The 18153-nt window shown below is 40.0% G+C and overlaps 1 protein-coding gene across 1 annotated transcript; it reads right to left on the minus strand.

Moving 5' to 3' along the window:
* Nucleotides 1-674: 674 nt before the first annotated feature.
* On the minus strand, nt 675-17168 carry tfap2e (transcription factor AP-2 epsilon). The gene is made up of 7 exons (XM_084424082.1): nt 16713-17168; nt 14110-14565; nt 12038-12092; nt 6574-6787; nt 5600-5718; nt 3564-3702; nt 675-1285 (listed from the first exon to the last, which is right to left on the minus strand). Exons 1-7 carry the CDS (start codon nt 16755-16757, stop codon nt 1030-1032), a joined length of 1284 nt encoding a protein of 427 aa, XP_084280208.1. The 5' UTR covers nt 16758-17168; the 3' UTR covers nt 675-1029.
* Between the last annotated feature and the right edge of the window lie 985 nt (nt 17169-18153).

The raw sequence follows: 18153 nt of genomic DNA on the forward strand, positions 1-18153 counted from the left end.
ACTCTATTTTATATTTTATAGTTTTATATTTTTAAGTTTTCATTTTAGTCGTTTTTCCATATTATGTCTAGTTTTTTTATTTCAGTTTTATTTATTTATTACTTCAACTTTTGTTTTCAACTAATATTTATATTTAATATGCTGCATTATTTCAAACAAATGATTTTAAGTTTGATAACGATAACCCTGTCAAGCAGTTGAATTCAATTGTTGAATTTAGTTTTATATTTTTGGTTTTTATTTTTAGTAATTTTGCCTTGTTGTTGTTGTTATTATTATTATTATTTTTTATTTTTTATTTTTTTTAGGTTTCTTTTTTTTGATTTCAGCTTTTATTACTCATTTTAATGCTTCAACTTAAACTTTAGTTTTCCAACTTAATATTCAGCATTATTTCAAATGATTTTAATAGTTTATAATAACGATAAGAACTCCGTCAAGCGGTTGAATTTAGTTGTTGAATTTAGTTTTATGTTTTTAGTTTTCATTTTAGTCACTTTGCCGTGTTATTATTATTTTGTTTTTTTCCCCCAGATTTTTTTATTAATTAAATAATTTTAATGCTTCAACTTCAACTTTCATTTTTCAACTAATATTTATATATTATCATATGCAGCATTATTTCAAAACAAATAATTGTAATAGTCTTTCACAACGATAATGACCCCGTCAAAGCTATTGAATCCAGTCGTTGGTTTAATAATATATTACATTTACATTGCAGTACAGCGATAAGAAGAACAGCAACATTGATAATAAACATACAACATGAAGTACAAAAATGACATTTTCAAATTCATCAGTCAATACCTAATAACTTTACACCCGACGCTTCAGTAGTCCGTGCCGTTTCCCGCGTATCCCGTATAAGTCGCCCGACAGGATCCGATGGGAATTTGAGGTCCACATGCTTGTGTTTTCTCAGGAGACCAGCGGATCCAAACGGGCTGAACGCACACATTCGCACACATAAATACACTCATACGCTCCTGACGGAGAGGGAGGAGCAGTCAGTGTCTCTCGCCCGGCTCATTTGCGGTGCTTGAGCTCCTTGTCGTGGAGGCCCTTGGCTCCCTCCTTCTCCAGCAGTTTGAGGGCCTCCAGTAAGTAGCTCTGGAAGGCGTTGAGCGCGGCGCAGATGGCCGGCGTCCCGAAGCCGTGGGTCAGCAGACTGAAGTGGGTCAGGCTGTTCTGCACCCCGGGGTCCAGGCAGGGCGTGGGCCGACCGGCACCCAGAGGAGACCTGTCCTGAGACATCAGGTCCATGAACTCCTTGCAGATCTCCCTGAGGACACGGGAGAGGGGTGAGAGGCGGTCACGGACACACACACACTACACACACACACACACACACTCATGAACTCCTTACAGATCTCCCTGAGGACACGGGAGAGGGGTGAGAGGCGGGAACACACACACACACACACACACACACACACACACACACACACACACACACACACACACACACACACACACACACACACACACACACTCTCTTTCACACACACTACACGCACACACTCTTACACACACACACTCTTTCACACACACTACACACACACACACTCTTACACACACACACTCTTTCACACACACACTCTTACATACACTCTTTCACACACACACTTTCTCTCTCACACACACACACACGCTTTCAATAATGCACTGATGAACTGAGTATAAAAAAATGTGCTCACGCATACAACTGAAGTTTCGTTATTTTACTGAATTCCTGCATTGACCCATATACAGTGGGGAGAACAAGTATTTGATACACTGCCGATTTTGCAGGTTTTCCCACTTAAAAAGCATGTAGAGGTCTGTAATTTTTTATAATAGGTACTCTTCAACTGTGAGAGACGGAATCTAAAACAAAAATCCAGAAAATCACATTGTATAATTTTTAAGTAATTAATTTGCATTTTATTGCATGTATTTGATCACCTACCAACCAGTAAGAATTCCGGCTCTCACAGACCTGTTAGTTTTTCTTTAAGAAGCCCTCCTGTTATCCACTCATTGCCTGTATTAACTGCACCTGTTTGAACTCGTTACCTGTATAAAAGACACCTGTCCACACACTCAATCAAACAGACTCCAACCTCTCCACAATGGCCAAGACCAGAGAGCTGTGTAAGGACATCAGGGATAAAATTGTAGACCTGCACAAGGCTGGGATGGGCTACAGGACAATAGGCAAGCAGCTTGGTGAGACGGCAACAACTGTTGGCGCAATTATTGGAAAATGGAAGAAGTTCAAGAGGACGGTCAATCTCCCTCGGTCTAGGGCACCATGCAAGATCTCACCTCGTGGGGCATCAATGATCATGAGGAAGGTGAGGGATCAGCCCAGAACTACACGGCAGGACCTGGTCAATGACCTGAAGAGAGCTGGGACCACAGTCTTAAAGAAAACCATTAGTAACACACTACGCCGTCATGGTTTGAAATCCTGCAGCGCACGCAAGGTCCCCCTGCTCAAGCCAGTGCATGTCCAGGCCCGTCTGAAGTTTGCCAGTGACCATCAGGATGATCCAGAGGAGGAATGGGAGAAGGTCATGTGGTCTGATGAGACAAAAATAGAGCTTTTTGGTCTAAACTCCACTCGCCGTGTTTGGAGGAAGAAGAAGGATGAGTACAACCCCAAGAACACCATCCCAACCGTGAAGCATGGAGGTGGAAACATCATTCTTTGGGGATGCTTTTCTGCAAAGGGGACAGGACGACTGCACCGTATTGAGGGGAGGATGGATGGGGCCATGTATCGCGAGATCTTGGCCAACAACCTCCTTCCCTCAGTAAGAGCATTGAAGATGGTTCGTGGCTGGGTCTTCCAGCATGACAACGACCCGAAACACACAGCCAGGGCAACTAAGGAGTGGCTCCGTAAGAAGCATCTCAAGGTTCTGGAGTGGCCTAGCCAGTCTCCAGACCTGAACCCAATAGAAAATCTTTGGCGGAGCTGAAAGCCCGTATTGCCCAGCGACAGCCCCGAAATCTGAAGGATCTGGAGAAGGTCTGTATGGAGGAGTGGGCCAGAATCCCTGCTGCAGTGTGTGCAAACCTGGTCAAGAACTACAGGAAACGTATGATCTCTGTAATTGCAAACAAAGATTTCTGTACCAAATATTAACTTCTGCTTTTCTGATGTCATGCAATAAAATGCAAATTATAAAAAAATTATACAATGTGATTTTCTGGATTTTTGTTTTAGATTCCGTGACTCACAGTTGAAGAGTACCTATGATAAAAATTACAGACTTCTACATGCTTTGTAAGTGGGAAAACCTGCAAATTCAGCAGTGTATCAAACACTTGTTCTCCCCACTGTATATAATGAAAAAATATACTAATAAAATATATTCCACAATGATTTTATACACATAAATCTATAGCTGCCTTTATACTTTATGAAGGGTGTTCCTCATATTTTGGGGTCTGTGGCAGCAAGAAGTGAAACCCCTGGTCTATAGGAACAGCACAGGTTTATTCCAGCGTTACAGGTGTGTGTGTGTGTGTGTGTGTGTCTCAGAGCCTGAAGAGGTGTGGTCTTCACTCACTTGCTGGCCATCAGCATGCTGCGTCTCGTGGGCGTCTGATCCGGGTCGCTCTGCCGGCACAGATACTCCGCTGTCGCCCGGGCTGGGAACTCGGTCTCACACACGTACCCGAAGTCCCGCGCGAGGTGAACCGCCTCACCTGAAGAGAGAGAGAGAGAGAGAGGGAGAGGGAGAGGGAGAGAGAGAGATTAGGCTGACACAGAGATGAGGTGATAATAGGCTGACTTCTCATTGGCACTTATTTTAACTTAACACTCTACAGTAACATCCACGATAAACTCGCTTGCCTAACTGATAATGTTGTGTGTGTTTCTCTGTCTGTCTGTGTGTGTGTGTGTCTGTGTGTGTCTGTCTCTGTGTGTGTGTGTGTGTGTGTGTGTCTCTTTGTGTGTGTGTGTGCTGCGTTTGACACAATTACCGCAGCAAATACGAGGCGGTGCGGATGTGATCTGATCTGGCTTTAGTATTCTAAATATTGTTCTGATCCAGTCTGACCTCTGACCTGTAATGCTGCCTGAATCAAAAGCGGTGTCCCAAATGATGCACTATACACTAAGTACTCAACCGTGTGGTATATGAACTCATACACTACTTATACGTTTATTTTGTCTTTCAGCATCTGAGTCTGATCCGCTCTGCTGCGTAAGTGAAGCGGTGACAGTCGAGAGCATGAAGTGTCCAGCGTCACACACTCCGTTTATCCGGTTAAACAAGTTCATCATCCGTGCACTTAAAGTGCACTTCTTCTGTTTAGAAGTTTCAGTGTGAACGCACTACTCACTGTTTATACTACAGAATGGCACAGAATAGTGAACAAGAACGCGATTGAGGACGCAACTACACACTACACAACTACACTCTACACACTACACACTACACAACTACACTCTATGCAACTACACTCTACGCAACTACACTACACTACACTCTACGCAACTACACACTACGCAACTACACACTACACAACTACGCAACTACACTCTACACAACTACACACTACACTCTACGCAACTACACTCTATGCAACTACACAACTACACACTACACAACTACACACTACGCAACTACACTCTACACACTACGCAACTACACAACTACACACTACGCAACTACACTACACAACTACACACTACACTCTACGCAACTACACACTACACAACTACACTACGCAACTACACTACACAACTACACTCTACGCAACTACACACTACGCAACTACACAACTACACTCTACGCAACTACACAACTACACACTACGCAACTACACTCTACACAACTAGACTCTACACAACTACACAACTACACTCTACACACTACGCAACTACACAACTACACACTACGCAACTACACACTACACAACTACACTCTACACACTACGCAACTACACAACTACACACTACGCAACTACACTCTACACAACTACACTCTACGCAACTACACACTACACAACTACACACTACACAACTACACACTACACAACTACACTCTACGCAACTACACACTACACAACTACACACTACGCAACTACACTCTACACAACTACACTCTACGCAACTACACACTACACAACTACACACTACACAACTACACACTACACAACTACACACTACACAACTACACACTACACAACTGAGAGACTGAGTCTGGTTCTCACGAGGGTTTTCCTCCATTCTGTCGCTGATGGAGTTTCGGTTCCTCCACTGTTGCGTTTGGCTTTTGTCTTGTTTATTTGTGGACATTTACTTTAATATTCATCAGTATTATTGATCTCCTGCATCGACACCATTATATGAGAACTGATCTGAGCTGGACAATGACATCACGTTTTCTCCAGAGCGGATATATATAGAAATAAATGAACTAAATTAATAACTTTTTTGCAACAGAAATGAAGCACCACTGAGCTCACTAAAGCTGGACTGTGACGCTACACTGAGATAACATTATTCTCCTGTTATCTCAGTGAAGCTGCTGTGAAACACTACAGTTATAAGCGCTGTATAAATGAAGCTGCCTCGACTAGTAATGTTCGGTACCTTCCACCAGCGCTGTGAGGAGCGTGACGTTTGCAGCCTTCCGTCGGCCGGCCGGCAGGTTCAGCCCGATCTTCTCCAGGCGCTCTCGCAGACATCGGCCGCCGTTCTTCGACTTAGCTCTGAGGAAGAACAGGGAGAAGATGAAGAACAGGGAGAAGAGGAAGAACAGAGAAGAGGACGAACAGGGAGAAGATGAAGAACAGGGAGAAGAGGAAGAACAGGGAGAAGAGGAAGAACAGAGAAGAGGACGAACAGGGAGAAGAGGAAGAACAGAGAAGAGGAAGAACAGGGAGAAGATGAAGAACAGGGAGAAGAGGAAGAACAGAGAAGAGGACGAACAGGGAGAAGAGGAAGAACAGAGAAGAGGAAGAACACCTCCCAGATTCTTCCTAAAAGTGAGTGAATGCAGCACAATCGTGAACATAAATGAACAACTTCAAAGGAGATTTTCTCAATGTTTGATTGTTTCGCTCCCTCAGATTCCAGATGTTCAATAGTTGTGTCTCAGCCAAATATTGTCCTATCCTAACAAACCACACATCAATGGAAATCTGATCTATTCAGCTTTAATTTGATGTATAAATCTCAATTTCATCAAATTGACCCATGTGACTGGTTTTGTGGTCCAGGGTCACATATAGTGTTGATATGGCAACTAGAGTATCATGTATAGTATGTTAAAGCATTTAAAACAAGTGTGTTGCAACACCCCGCTCACTCCTACACTATTTCTGGCTTTTAGTGCAGATCCTACACGCAGTATTACTGATTTCCTGGAGCTCAAACAGCAGAGCGTCGGCGCTTGCAACGCCAAGGTCACGGGTTCGATTCCCAGGGAAAGCAAGAACTTTAAGAATGTAAATGCGAACCTTGGAATGTTAGTAAGTCGCTTTGGATAAAAGCGTCTGCCAAATGCATAAAAGTAAATGTTTTCTAAAGGAGAGCCGCTGAATGTGTGTGTTCTGCGTGTGTACCTGCGCAGGACTCCTCCGAGCAGCGACGCGTTCAGGCACTCGGGCGGCGCCAGGCGTCTCTGCACTTCTCCCACCGTCACCTTATACTTGGATGTGGAGCTGAGGAGCGACAGGCGTCCCGGGACCGAGCAGAAGATCTCCGACGGGTTCGACACGCCGCCCAGACCCAGGCCTTCTTTACTGAGACACAGCGAGCCGTTCAGCTTCGACGGCACTGAACACACACACACACACACACAGATGATGAAGGTGAAGCTTTCCTGGAGCTCAAACAGTAGAGTGCGGCGCCAAGGTCACGGGTTCGATTCCCAGGGAAAGCAAGAGCTGATAATAATGTAAATGTGTGCCTTGAAATATTAGTAAATTGCTTTGGATTAAAGCGTCTAATAAATGTAATGTAATGTAGATGTACCAGAGCTATCCCAAATCACAGGAGAGGGAACCTTATTTTTAAGTGTTTATCAAAATCTGATAATTTGTGCTTTTAGATTTGGTCCTAAGCTTCTCCTGTGTGTGTGTGTGTGTGTGTGTGTGTGTGTGTGTGTGTGTGTGTGTGTGTGTGTGTGTGTGTGTGTGTGTGTGTGTGTGTGTTATCTCCTTGTGTCACCCTGATCCTGATCACCCTGTCGGGATTATTCTGAGATAACAACCGGCCGGATCTACATTATCCCTGTGAACTAAGATGAACAAACAATGAACAGCTGTTAATTCATGTTAGTTAATACATTAATGTTAACTAATGAACCTTATTGTAAAGTGTTACCGAGAAACTAATAACAATCTGCACTTCTACAGCATTTATTAATCTTTGTGAATGTTAATTTCAACATTTACTAATACTTTATTAAAATCTTGTTAACATTAGTTAATGCACTGTGAACTAACATGAACATTTACATTTATTCATTTAGCAGACGCTTTTATGCAAAGCGACTTACAAATGAGAACAATAGTTAAACTAACAATAGGACAACAATATGTAAGTGCTATAACTCTTCCCAGTTTAATCTAAAACTTTTTTTAAATATAGATATAGAAGATGAAGTGTTAGTACAAACAATGAACAGCCGTATTTTTATTAACTAGCATTAACAAAGATGAACAAAATACCGTAACAAATCTATTGCTCATGGTTAGTTCATGTTAGTTAATACATTAATGTTAACTATGACTCTTAATTGTGAAGTGTTGCTGAAACGGGTAAGGTGTGCCAGAGCTATCGCGAATCACAGGAGGGCGAATCTTATTTTTAAGTGTTTATCAAAATGTGATAATTTGTGCTTTTAGATTCTGTCCTGTAACCTTTTCAAGACGCTCTCCCACAGGTTGGCATCTGGTGTCTCGGTGTTTAATTTCTGTTTCTCACTCTTATTTTCGAGCGGGTGTTGCATCTCCATTGGGGGAACGCTTTATTCCATCTGTTGTGCACACAGTCGTTGTGCTTGTAATTAAAGTTTTCTGGCTCCTTAAAAAAATCTGACTTTAAAATGAACCCAACAATCACAGTGACGAAAAGTAACACGGTTTAATAAAAACAGGCTGTTATGTGTGTGCTATCCCATTTTCCCCACATTAAAACAAGGCTTTTGTCTGAATGAGGCATAAACCTCCATTCAAACTCTAATAACGATTAGCGTTCATGGAAGAACAGACCATTGGTTTTGTAATATGAGCTCAAGTATATCTTTGTTACGTCGATCCTAAAAACCTTCATTTGTTTTCATAAGATTAGCCTTTGGTGTGTTTCTACGCCTCATCTGTGTGGGCTGGATTTCAATAGGAGTAGAGAAATGCAGCTTACGCATGTATTAGGAAAATCCGCTGTGTGAATGATTCAGGAAGCGGAGGAGGGAAAATCCCGGATTTTTAACCGTTGCGTTTTTCCATATTTGACCCAAATTTGGGTTGAAACGACCCAGCATCTTTTAGAGTGTGGCTATTAATTTGAGGAAATCTTGTTAAATCCGAAATCTATTAATTTTGATATAAAAAATGTCGCGTCCCATTCGTTGACAATCATATAAACATTCACAGTGCGAGTGGATATTCAGCTTGTGGACGATTCTGATCAATAGGCTATTTTCTCTGTGTAGGCTATAAAACATCATGTAGTAGACTAAATACTTAAAGTCCGCCTTTTGGTGAAAATCCAGCGTTTAATGTTGTTTATGTGTCTATGTGGTGTTTTTAATCTGCTTTAAGACAAAGCATGTGTAAGATCATAAGTCGACACCATTGCTGAGTATTTCCTCCTTAAAACTGCAGTGAACCAAAGACAGTCTCAAAAACACGCTTTGAAATCGCTGGTGTTTCTGACGTCACAAACTACCTTGTAACCAATCAGATCAACGTGTGATCGTCAACCAGTGGATCTCTGAGCTGAGTGAGTGAGTGGAGGCGGGGCTCATTTGCATATTCATAGAACCGCGCATACTAAATGAGGCAAGGGTGTCGAGTTACATTCAAGATATATTTTAAGACATGAAGAATTTTTTAAAGGAAAAACTTTTAAATATGTAATTTTGGTGATCAAAGATGAGTTTTAAGGGATAAAATGATTGACTACAGGGGGACTTTAACGACAAGACAAGGCGATGTATGTGTTGTGGACAAAAAAAACGAATAAAAATACCAGCAGTTGCAATCGTTCTCCCCTCCGCCATGTTTAAAGTTTAAAGGTATCAAAATTATCTCAGTGTTTCTCAGTAATAAATACGACTTGAGAGGACATATATAGCTGAATATATGCCAAGTCATAATTACCATAAATAAAGCTCTGTATGCTTTCGAATCGGTACTTCGGTGTCATACACCTATCTGTCTGCCGCTTCAATCCAACACACCTTAAAGGGATAGTTCACCAAAAATTTTTTAATTATCCCATAATTTCCTCATCGTCATCCTAGGTGTATTCGACTTTATTCTTTCATTCGAGTTATATCAAAAAATATCCTGCCTCTTACAAGCTTAATAATGGGAGTGAATGATGCCTGAGATTTTGAACCCCAAAAAAGTGCATCCATCCATCATAACAGTAATCCATACAGGGGTTAATCAAGGCCTTCTGAAGTGAAGAAATATCCATATTTATAACTGTATAAACTATAATCACTGGCTTTCCTATAACGGCCGTACGCGAGTCTAGTACCGTCTAGTGACCTCTGACCCGACGCATGACGAGTGACCTCTGACCCAATGCATGACCTCTGACCCCACACATGACATATGAGTAGTGTAAGCTCCGTTGAGAGTCGACGCCTCTCGTGGTTTAAACAACAAACTCAAGCTCCTCCCACATTTCTCTTTAAAAATTCTCCTTTTACTCTTCTAATTCGTGACGGGTGTTTTGCTCGATCCTCTGTGCTTGCGCGTTCATCAATATGTCATATGTCATGCGTCTAGTTTACACATTGTAATTAAAAAGGCTTTTGTTCTGAAAACTCGTTAAAGCTCGTTACAGTAATTACGACATCTGTGAATGCACCATATGTCCAATTTCTGACTAGGAAACTTATTTTTACTATAATTCTGATAGCATATGAAAGCAGCAAATAAGATGTAGGGGGAATATGTTAAAAGACATCAATCTTATGTATTTTTTTACATATAAGTAGCATAAATGTATACGTTTCAACAGCGTTTGCAAACATCTCTGTAACAAAAACTTTCACATAAGTCGCGCTCGTCTGTATGTAACCGTATGTTTTACGTTTCCCTCTGTAGTCAACGATTTTATCCCTTAAAACTCATCTTTGATCACCAGAATGACATATTTAAAAGTTTTTCCTTTAAAAAATTCTTCATGCCTTAAAATATCTTGAATGTAACTCGACACCCTCGCCTCATTTAGTATGCGTGGTTCTATGAATATGCAAATGAGCCCCGCCTCCACTCACTCACTCAGCTCAGAGATCCACTGGTTGACGATCACACGTTGATCTGATTGGTTACAAGGTAGTTTGTGACGTCAGAAACACTTTTTGAGACTGTCTTTGGTTCACTGCAGTTTTAAGGAGGAAATACTCAGCAATGGTGTCGACTTATGAACTTACACATGCTTTGTCTTAAAGCGTATTAAAAACATCACATAAACAACATTAAAACCTTGATTTTTACCACAGGGGGACTTTAAGAAGTGCAGAAAATGAGTAGGCCTACGCTATTTTGTTTAAAACTGTTGGGAAACTAATAATGACCAACCGCTGTGAAAGTCCATGTATACTTCACACACTCTAAAAATGCTGGGTTGTTTTAACCCATGTTGGAGTTTTTTTTTTTTTTTTATTACATTTTAAACCCAACGGTTGGGTTGGTCCACATTTGACCCAACATGGATGAAGTGTATTCAAACTAAGGTGATGATTATCTTCCAAAAATTCAAACTGAATGCAAAACGTTTGTTTATAGTTGCTACGCGACACACTCGCAGTGTGTTTGCTTCTGTCCTCCCGCTTTCGGTGGATTGGCACACACACACACGCTACTGTATATTATCTCTGTCGTACAGTAGAATTAACGCGCGCGTGTGTGTGGGCGGCGTGCGCGTGTCCGCTCCGAGCGCGCGGCCGAGCATCTGAAGCGTCTCATGCTGATCCCTTTATTCCCGTTTATTCCTGCAGGATTTGGCTTCTTCTCCACAGAAATCTCGCTTCACCCGTTGATCCGTTCAGCCGCTCGGTAAACACGCGAGATTTCATAGAACGCTAAATAAAATCTAGAATTATGCAAATGAAAACATGCCAGAGTGTTTTCAGAAGCAATTCTTATTAATTCTCCAGCCTGGTGAGTGTAGAGGCAGTAGAGGCACAGTGATGCTCTGAATTCTTCATAACTTTATTATCTGCTCTCTTCTCTAATCCCCCTCTTTCTCTCGTATGACCATGAACAGTTCATTAACAGCAGCGCTTCAGGGCGAGGAGCAGAGACACGACTCGGGACATCAAATGAAATTGCAGAGCTGAATTAGTGTGTGTGTGTGTGTGTGTGTTTGTCTCTCTCTCTCTCTCTCTCTCTCTCTGTGTGTGTGTGTGTGTGTGTGTGTGTGTCTGTATCTGTCTGTGTGTGTGTGTGTGTGTGTGTGTGTGTGTGTCTCTCTCTCTCTTTCTCTGTGTGTGTCTCTCTCTCTGAGAGAGTGTGTGCGTGTGTGTGTCTTTCTGTGGGTGTGTGGGTGTGTCTCTCTCTGTGAGTGTGTGTGTGTGTGTGTGTGTGTGTGTGTGTGTGTCTCTCTTTGTGAGTGTGTCTCTCTCTCTCTCTCTCTCTCTCTCTCTCTCTCTCTCTCTCTCTCTCTCTCTCTCTCTCTGTGAGTGAGTGTGTGTGTGTGTGTGTGTGTGTGTGTGTGTGTGTGTGTGTGTCTCTCTCTCTCTGTGAGTGTGTGTCTCTCTCTCTCTCTGTGTGTGTGTGTGTGTGTGTGTGTGTGTGGTCAGCTCCTCTCCAACAGTATATGTTCATCAGATCAGACTCTCACCTTTCTTGATGACTGAATGGTCCAGGATCCCCAGCGCTGACGCTTCTTCTAAACCCTGTCACACACAACAGCACTGTTGAGTTCACTTCATTTACAAACTAATGGAGGTTAAACAACAACTGCCTTTTTATTTTTAGATGAGGCAGGTGAGTGCTTATTATCATGATGATTAATATTCCTTGTAAAATATTGACTATGAGCATATTTATCAGTATAATTATGGTGATTAGATGCCTGTTGTGCATAAAATGCGAAAATCATTCTAAAAATGATACTATACGCTTTACCATTATATTATTTGGCTACAAAATGTTCCTTATTTCAACTAAATATTTGTGGAACGAGTAGAAATATGTAAAGTGGAAGAAATGCTTTCATAGTCCTCGTGATGTCACGTAACAGCAAAGAGAAATAAAAAAAGACTCGTAGATTTTAGGTCACATTAACTATTGTCCCGTCATTTGAAAGCGATGCATGAATAAAACAATATAGAGAAGGCTACTCTGATATTTAATTTGAAGTCGCAGGATTGAAGTTAAAAAACAAACAACGAAAAAAAAACCTTTACGGTTATTTGTCACTTTATGGCAAATGAAACGTTCGTTCTCGTGTAAGTCAGTTCTCGGAAACGCTTCATCATCAAAGAGAGTCCAGTTGTTTGTTGAATAATTGACCGAGGAAACCGATTGGACGCGCTGCAAGTTTCCAATGACAGACAGAAGAACTCATTCTGCACCTGCAAACCACTGAAAGAGTGAACGAGTGAAAGAGTGAAAGAGTGAAAGAACAGGCAGAACAAGCAGCGCGAGCCGAAAACCAAACCGGTTCCAATCCGAATCTTCTGTTCAATCCGAATCGTACATTTTATGGCTGATTCTTCAATTAGTGCCGCTGACGATTGCTATCTTATAAAGGGGATTTTTTTTATTATTATTAAAAACTTCACTTTTAAAAGACAAATTATAATGATTTAAACCTTATTTATTGTATCTCGCATTCTAATATCTAGTTTTAAGAAAATGTTGCGTTTTTAATTTCTAGAGGAAGTCAAATTAATTTTTTGCATCAAGATTAGTTCTGTTCCGTGCCATAAATCATTCAGGTCGGAAACTTTTAATTGAGAATCATTTTATTTTCCACATGCAACGTTAACTTTCACTACCATCACACATCATTCCATTAAACATCTCAAATCAAACGCACTTTTGCAGCACATATTATATTTTAAAGCTTTATGTTTTAAAGATTTCAAGAAGTGACTCTTGAAGAATCAACCACTTGATTTTTTCCTTTATTTAAGAAGCTGTGATCGTAGTCTTTTTTAATAACGTTTTTTTTTTTATTTTATGTGTAAAGATATTTATCCGTTTCAGAAAATAAATAGAGGAGTTGTTAACAATGATTTATTAAAGGTATAAAATGCATTTTCACGCAAATGCACGGCAGAAAAAGACCTTTAAAGCACTTATGCATCAAATAAGATAATAAAAGAAATCGTTATTTAGAAAATATTTATATTTCCGTTTCATACGCTATAAACATTTGCTAACACTTTATTTTACAGTGTCTCTGTTTCATATTTTACAGTTGCTATAGTAATAACAGTCAATTATGCACATGCAAACCTGTGTAACCCCCCTAATTATATACATGTAATTAATTACTATGACTCAGTTCTTAATTGTATAATTACACTGTAACAAGGACACCTTAAAATAAAGGGTTACACTTTATTTTAAGGTGTCATTGTTACAGTGTAATTATATATTTAAGTAATATTAAGCAACTGCATGTACTTACTATAGGGTTAAGGTAGGATTATGTATGTACTTGTAACATATGTAACGAGGACACTGTCAAATAAAGGGTTACAAAATAAAGTGTATCCATAAATGTCAAACACGCCAAAGACTCTCATTTAAATAACCAATAAATAGACAAATTCTGTAGAATTACTTGCGGTGTTTACATTTTAGGAAACATGCAAAAATCCAATGATTTTTTCCTTTTCTTTTTTTTTTCCTTGCAATTCTCATAAATGTCTGTAAAAAAAAAAACCCAGATGAACTCACCTGCATGTCCTCCAGCCCGTGATGAGCCATTGCATGCATCCCCAGAGGAGCTTCCCCTAGCGCCGCGGCTCCTTCGCCCAGGCCGTGATGCAGGAGCCGCGGGACGCCCGGATACTCGCGACGCGGGTCTAAACTCAACGCGCGGTGAGACTGAGACAGGAGCCCCGCGTCCTCGGAGCGCGAGCGCTGGGAGTGCCAGGCCTGCTGGTGCTGGTGGTGCTGATGGAGCGAGTTGATGGACGGGTAGGGCTCCGGTAAATGCGGGTATCCCGTGTCCTGGCCCTGGGAATAGGACAGTGAGGACTGGGGATAAGGAGGAGGGAAGTAGGGCGGCTGGAAGTCCGAGGCCGGGGTGTGGCAGAGCGGGGGAGCCGAGGAGTAGGACGCCTGGTTCAGCGAGGAGAGCTGGGAGAGCCGTGCGCTCGGAGAGGAGCTCGACAGCCCGTCCGATCGGTCCTGTGCGTGGGGGAAAATACATGAGTTTCATGCAAATACATCATAATGATGTCCGTTTTGAGGTGCATCATAAAAAAAATAAGTTAATAAACATCTAAAGGATGATTGCAAAGTGTGCAAAATTCATCATGCCATAATTGATGCTGATCGAACAATTTAGTCTATTTTAAGATAGCAATTATTTTTAAGTTTCCAATATTAGTGTTAATATAGCTAATAAAATAGCTTAATAAAAATCTAAAGGAACGACTGCAAAGTGTATTCATCATGCCATAACATGCTCCTCATTTCAGTAAGTGCAACGAAAAATATGGTCAATTTAAGATAAGTTTTGAATATATAATACAGTATACACTGTAAAAAATAAATTAAAAATCATGATTTGTTACCACAACATTTTTGCTTTTGTCAAGTCAACTTGGATAATTTATGTGGTTCGGATAACATAATCCTTTGAGTTTCTGTCGATTAAGCCAATCTCCTTCATTGTATTAACACTTTTTTATTTTTATTTCAATGAACTTAAGATTTTAAGGCGAACAATTAATTACTTTAAGTTAAACCAACAAAAATGCAGTGTAGGACTGTTTGTGAATAGGTCTTGTTATTGGCACAATTTATTACATTTACATGTCAAGGATTGTATATTAATTTGATTAGTTGAAATGATATATTCAAGGTATTAAATTAGTCGTCGTTAATTATCCTAGCCTATTATTAATTATAACCATAACCTAATGAAATGTTTTGATGCGGCTCCAGAAATAAGAGTGTTTTTCTGCAGCAGGTCTGAATGATTCTCCCTGTTTTAAACGGTTAATAGATCCAATTAATTCAGGATTACACGCATATAGAAACACGTAGGGCTAATCTAATTTGCTTTTTGGTGCTTCTATAATTTTCCTTTCTCTTTTCACAGTTTCTCGGATATTTTTTGTAAAAAAAAAAAAAAAAAAAACGCTTGCAATGTAATTTTACAGAGAATCGTTTTATTTGTATTCACATTTATTAGTTTTATTTGTTTCATTGTATGTGCATGCATTTATTTGATTAGTTTTACTTTTATTCCGGAGCGGGGGAAATATTGACGTGCCAGTTTTTCCAGCTCAGAATGAAACGCGTCGCTCGCGAGAATAAACCAAACCGAAGTTTCTGAGTTTAATGATTCTCTCTGTTGAAGCTTCATTCCCAAGTCACTGTAAGACAAAGACCAGCCTGTTATCTGCGTTTAGACCGATGGCAGCATGTGACATATTTCCAATGAAACACTCACTTTATCACACACACACACACACACACACACACTCAATAACACAGATCGCGCTCGCGCTTCTATGCACGCTCATCTCAGCTGATCTCACATGACAATCTTCTCAATGATGATCCCTCAGATCCCTCAGAGTTTAACTCACCATGCTCGAGTAGGTGTGGACCAACATCTGCACACACAACTGCTCCAAAGCGCCTGTTACTCGCGTTAGTAAAGTCACTAAAGGCCCGGGATCACAGATCCATCAACTCTCTGTCTGTCTGAATGAAGCTGTATATCAGACTGTCCCTGTTCATCACACACACCAGCTCTTATAGCACTGAGGGGAGGGGGGAGGGGGGGGGACACCTTAAAGGGACATTAATTAATTACTCGAAATTAATTCAGTCTGATTGGAAAAATCAATTTTCACTGGTTTGTTGCGGGTTAATGGTTCGCCAAAACTTTATTGATAATTGTTTTACATTTTCTAAATTTTATTTAGAGTTAAATAAATAAAAAAATTTGTTTATAAATGTGATATAGCCTAGTACTTTTTTTATCACGTGACTATCTAAAGCAATAAGGTCTAAAGCTAAACTTCGGGTAAAATTTTATTTTCCAGTGCCATTGTTACAGTTACATGTACTTACCATAGTAATAACAGTAAATCATGCATAATTACATGCAACTAACCCTCAACCAAATCCTAATCCTACCCTAGCCCTATAGCAAGTGCATGTTGTTAATTATTATTACTCAGTACTTAAATGTGTAATTACACTGTAACAATGACACCTTCAAATAAAGTGTAACCAAACTTCGTTTTCACAGTAAAAAAATAAAATACAAATTCGGTTTCTGTAGCCAGACCTAGTCGAGAGGAAGATAACAGTACCTGTAAGCAGTAAGGCTCTGTCTTGGTCCGGGATTTCCACAACATGATTCTGGAGAAAGAAAGTTCGTCCTTTGTTGATTTGAAGACGAGAGAGAAGAGACTCTGAGTCCTGCGAGAGATGAGTGAGAGACACCGCAGAGACACGCGAGTTTTACTGACAAAACACACTCTAGAGTTATGAGAGAGAGAGAGAGAGATGGGGGGGAGAGAGAGGGAGGGAGTGAGGGAGGGAGGGGGGGTGGAGAGAGATGGGGGGGTGAAGGGGGGAGTGAGAGAGAGAGAGAGAGTGTGTGTGTGAGAGTGAGAGAGAGAGAGAGAGAGAGAGAGTGAAGGGGGGGGGGGAGTGAGAGAGAGAGAGTGAGTGTGTGTGTGTGTGTGTGTGTGAGAGAGAGAGAGAGAGAGAGGCTGATGGGAGGAGGATAAACTTGTGTGTGTGAGACAAAAGTGATCCTGATTTCGTCTGGTGAGGAGTGTTTAAGAGCAGAAAATGGCTGTATTTTTCATTTGTACTATTTTTGGATGATGGCTGAAAAAAAGATACACTAAAAATAAAGAGAGAAAAAAAGCCTTTTTTCAAGATTTATGCATTTCAATTAATATTGAATTCCATCAAATGGAATATTAAAAATTCCATTTAAATTAGTTTAAAAAAACAGACAAACAACAAACAAACAAACTAGGGGTTAATCAAAAAAATTTTTTTTGCAGTCTTAGTGGAAATGGGCCTTTTAGTTTTTGTGATTTGTATTCATTATTTTATTTTTTTAATATGTTTAAATCTAAGTTTAAGATTTATACTAAATGTTTTATTAAGCTGTTTTTTTACTCATTTAAAATTCAACTTAAAATATTGAAGTGTATGATCAATAAGTCATGACAACACCTTTTCCATTACTTTAACTCATCAAATTTAACCAATTTCAACGTTATTTTTTTAAGTTATACAAGATTCAACTATATGTATATATATATTTCTTTTTTTTTAATGAGTTGAAAGTACTTGAACTTTTAAATGAGTTGAAGGTTTTTGTTGTTAATTTTACACTTGTTTTGTTTATTTAACTGTTTAATGAACAAGTGAACACAATAAAAACACAGGATTTCAGCTGAAAGAATGAAATGCATTTTCTGGACATTTTAAATGTCAGTTTTGCTGTTTTATGTTTCACTTTCTCTCCTAACAAGCTCTTTTTTAAATGTTCCACAACAATGCCATATACCGTTGTGCAAACAAGATAATACAAATACAAATAAATAATTTAGCTCAAAGCTGCTGTCTGTCTGCAGTCACTGTGTTCGGAGACACAGCCAGAAGAATGACAATAATACTCTATAATCCACATCTCTATTTATCTTCTCAATTTATCATTATTATTATTTTTTGTCTATTACCTTCAATCAGCATGACGTGGTTATGAAGAGCCAGAACAGAATCATGTGA

The sequence above is a fragment of the Rutilus rutilus genome, assembly GCF_951802725.1.
Source record: "Rutilus rutilus genome assembly, chromosome: 11".
NCBI lineage: Eukaryota > Metazoa > Chordata > Actinopteri > Cypriniformes > Leuciscidae > Rutilus > Rutilus rutilus.

Excerpts from the sequence above, each read along its gene's own strand:
- tfap2e (XM_084424082.1), bottom strand. The coding sequence starts at position 16,757 with ATGTTGTGGAAATCCCGGACCAAGACAGAGCCTTACTGCTTACAG. Across the intron at positions 14,566-16,712 it reads CAGAGCCTTACTGCTTACAG|GACCGATCGGACGGGCTGTC; the intron begins GTACTGTTATCT and ends CCCCACGCACAG. Across the intron at positions 1,286-3,563 it reads AGCATGCTGATGGCCAGCAA|GGAGATCTGCAAGGAGTTCA; the intron begins GTGAGTGAAGAC and ends CCGTGTCCTCAG.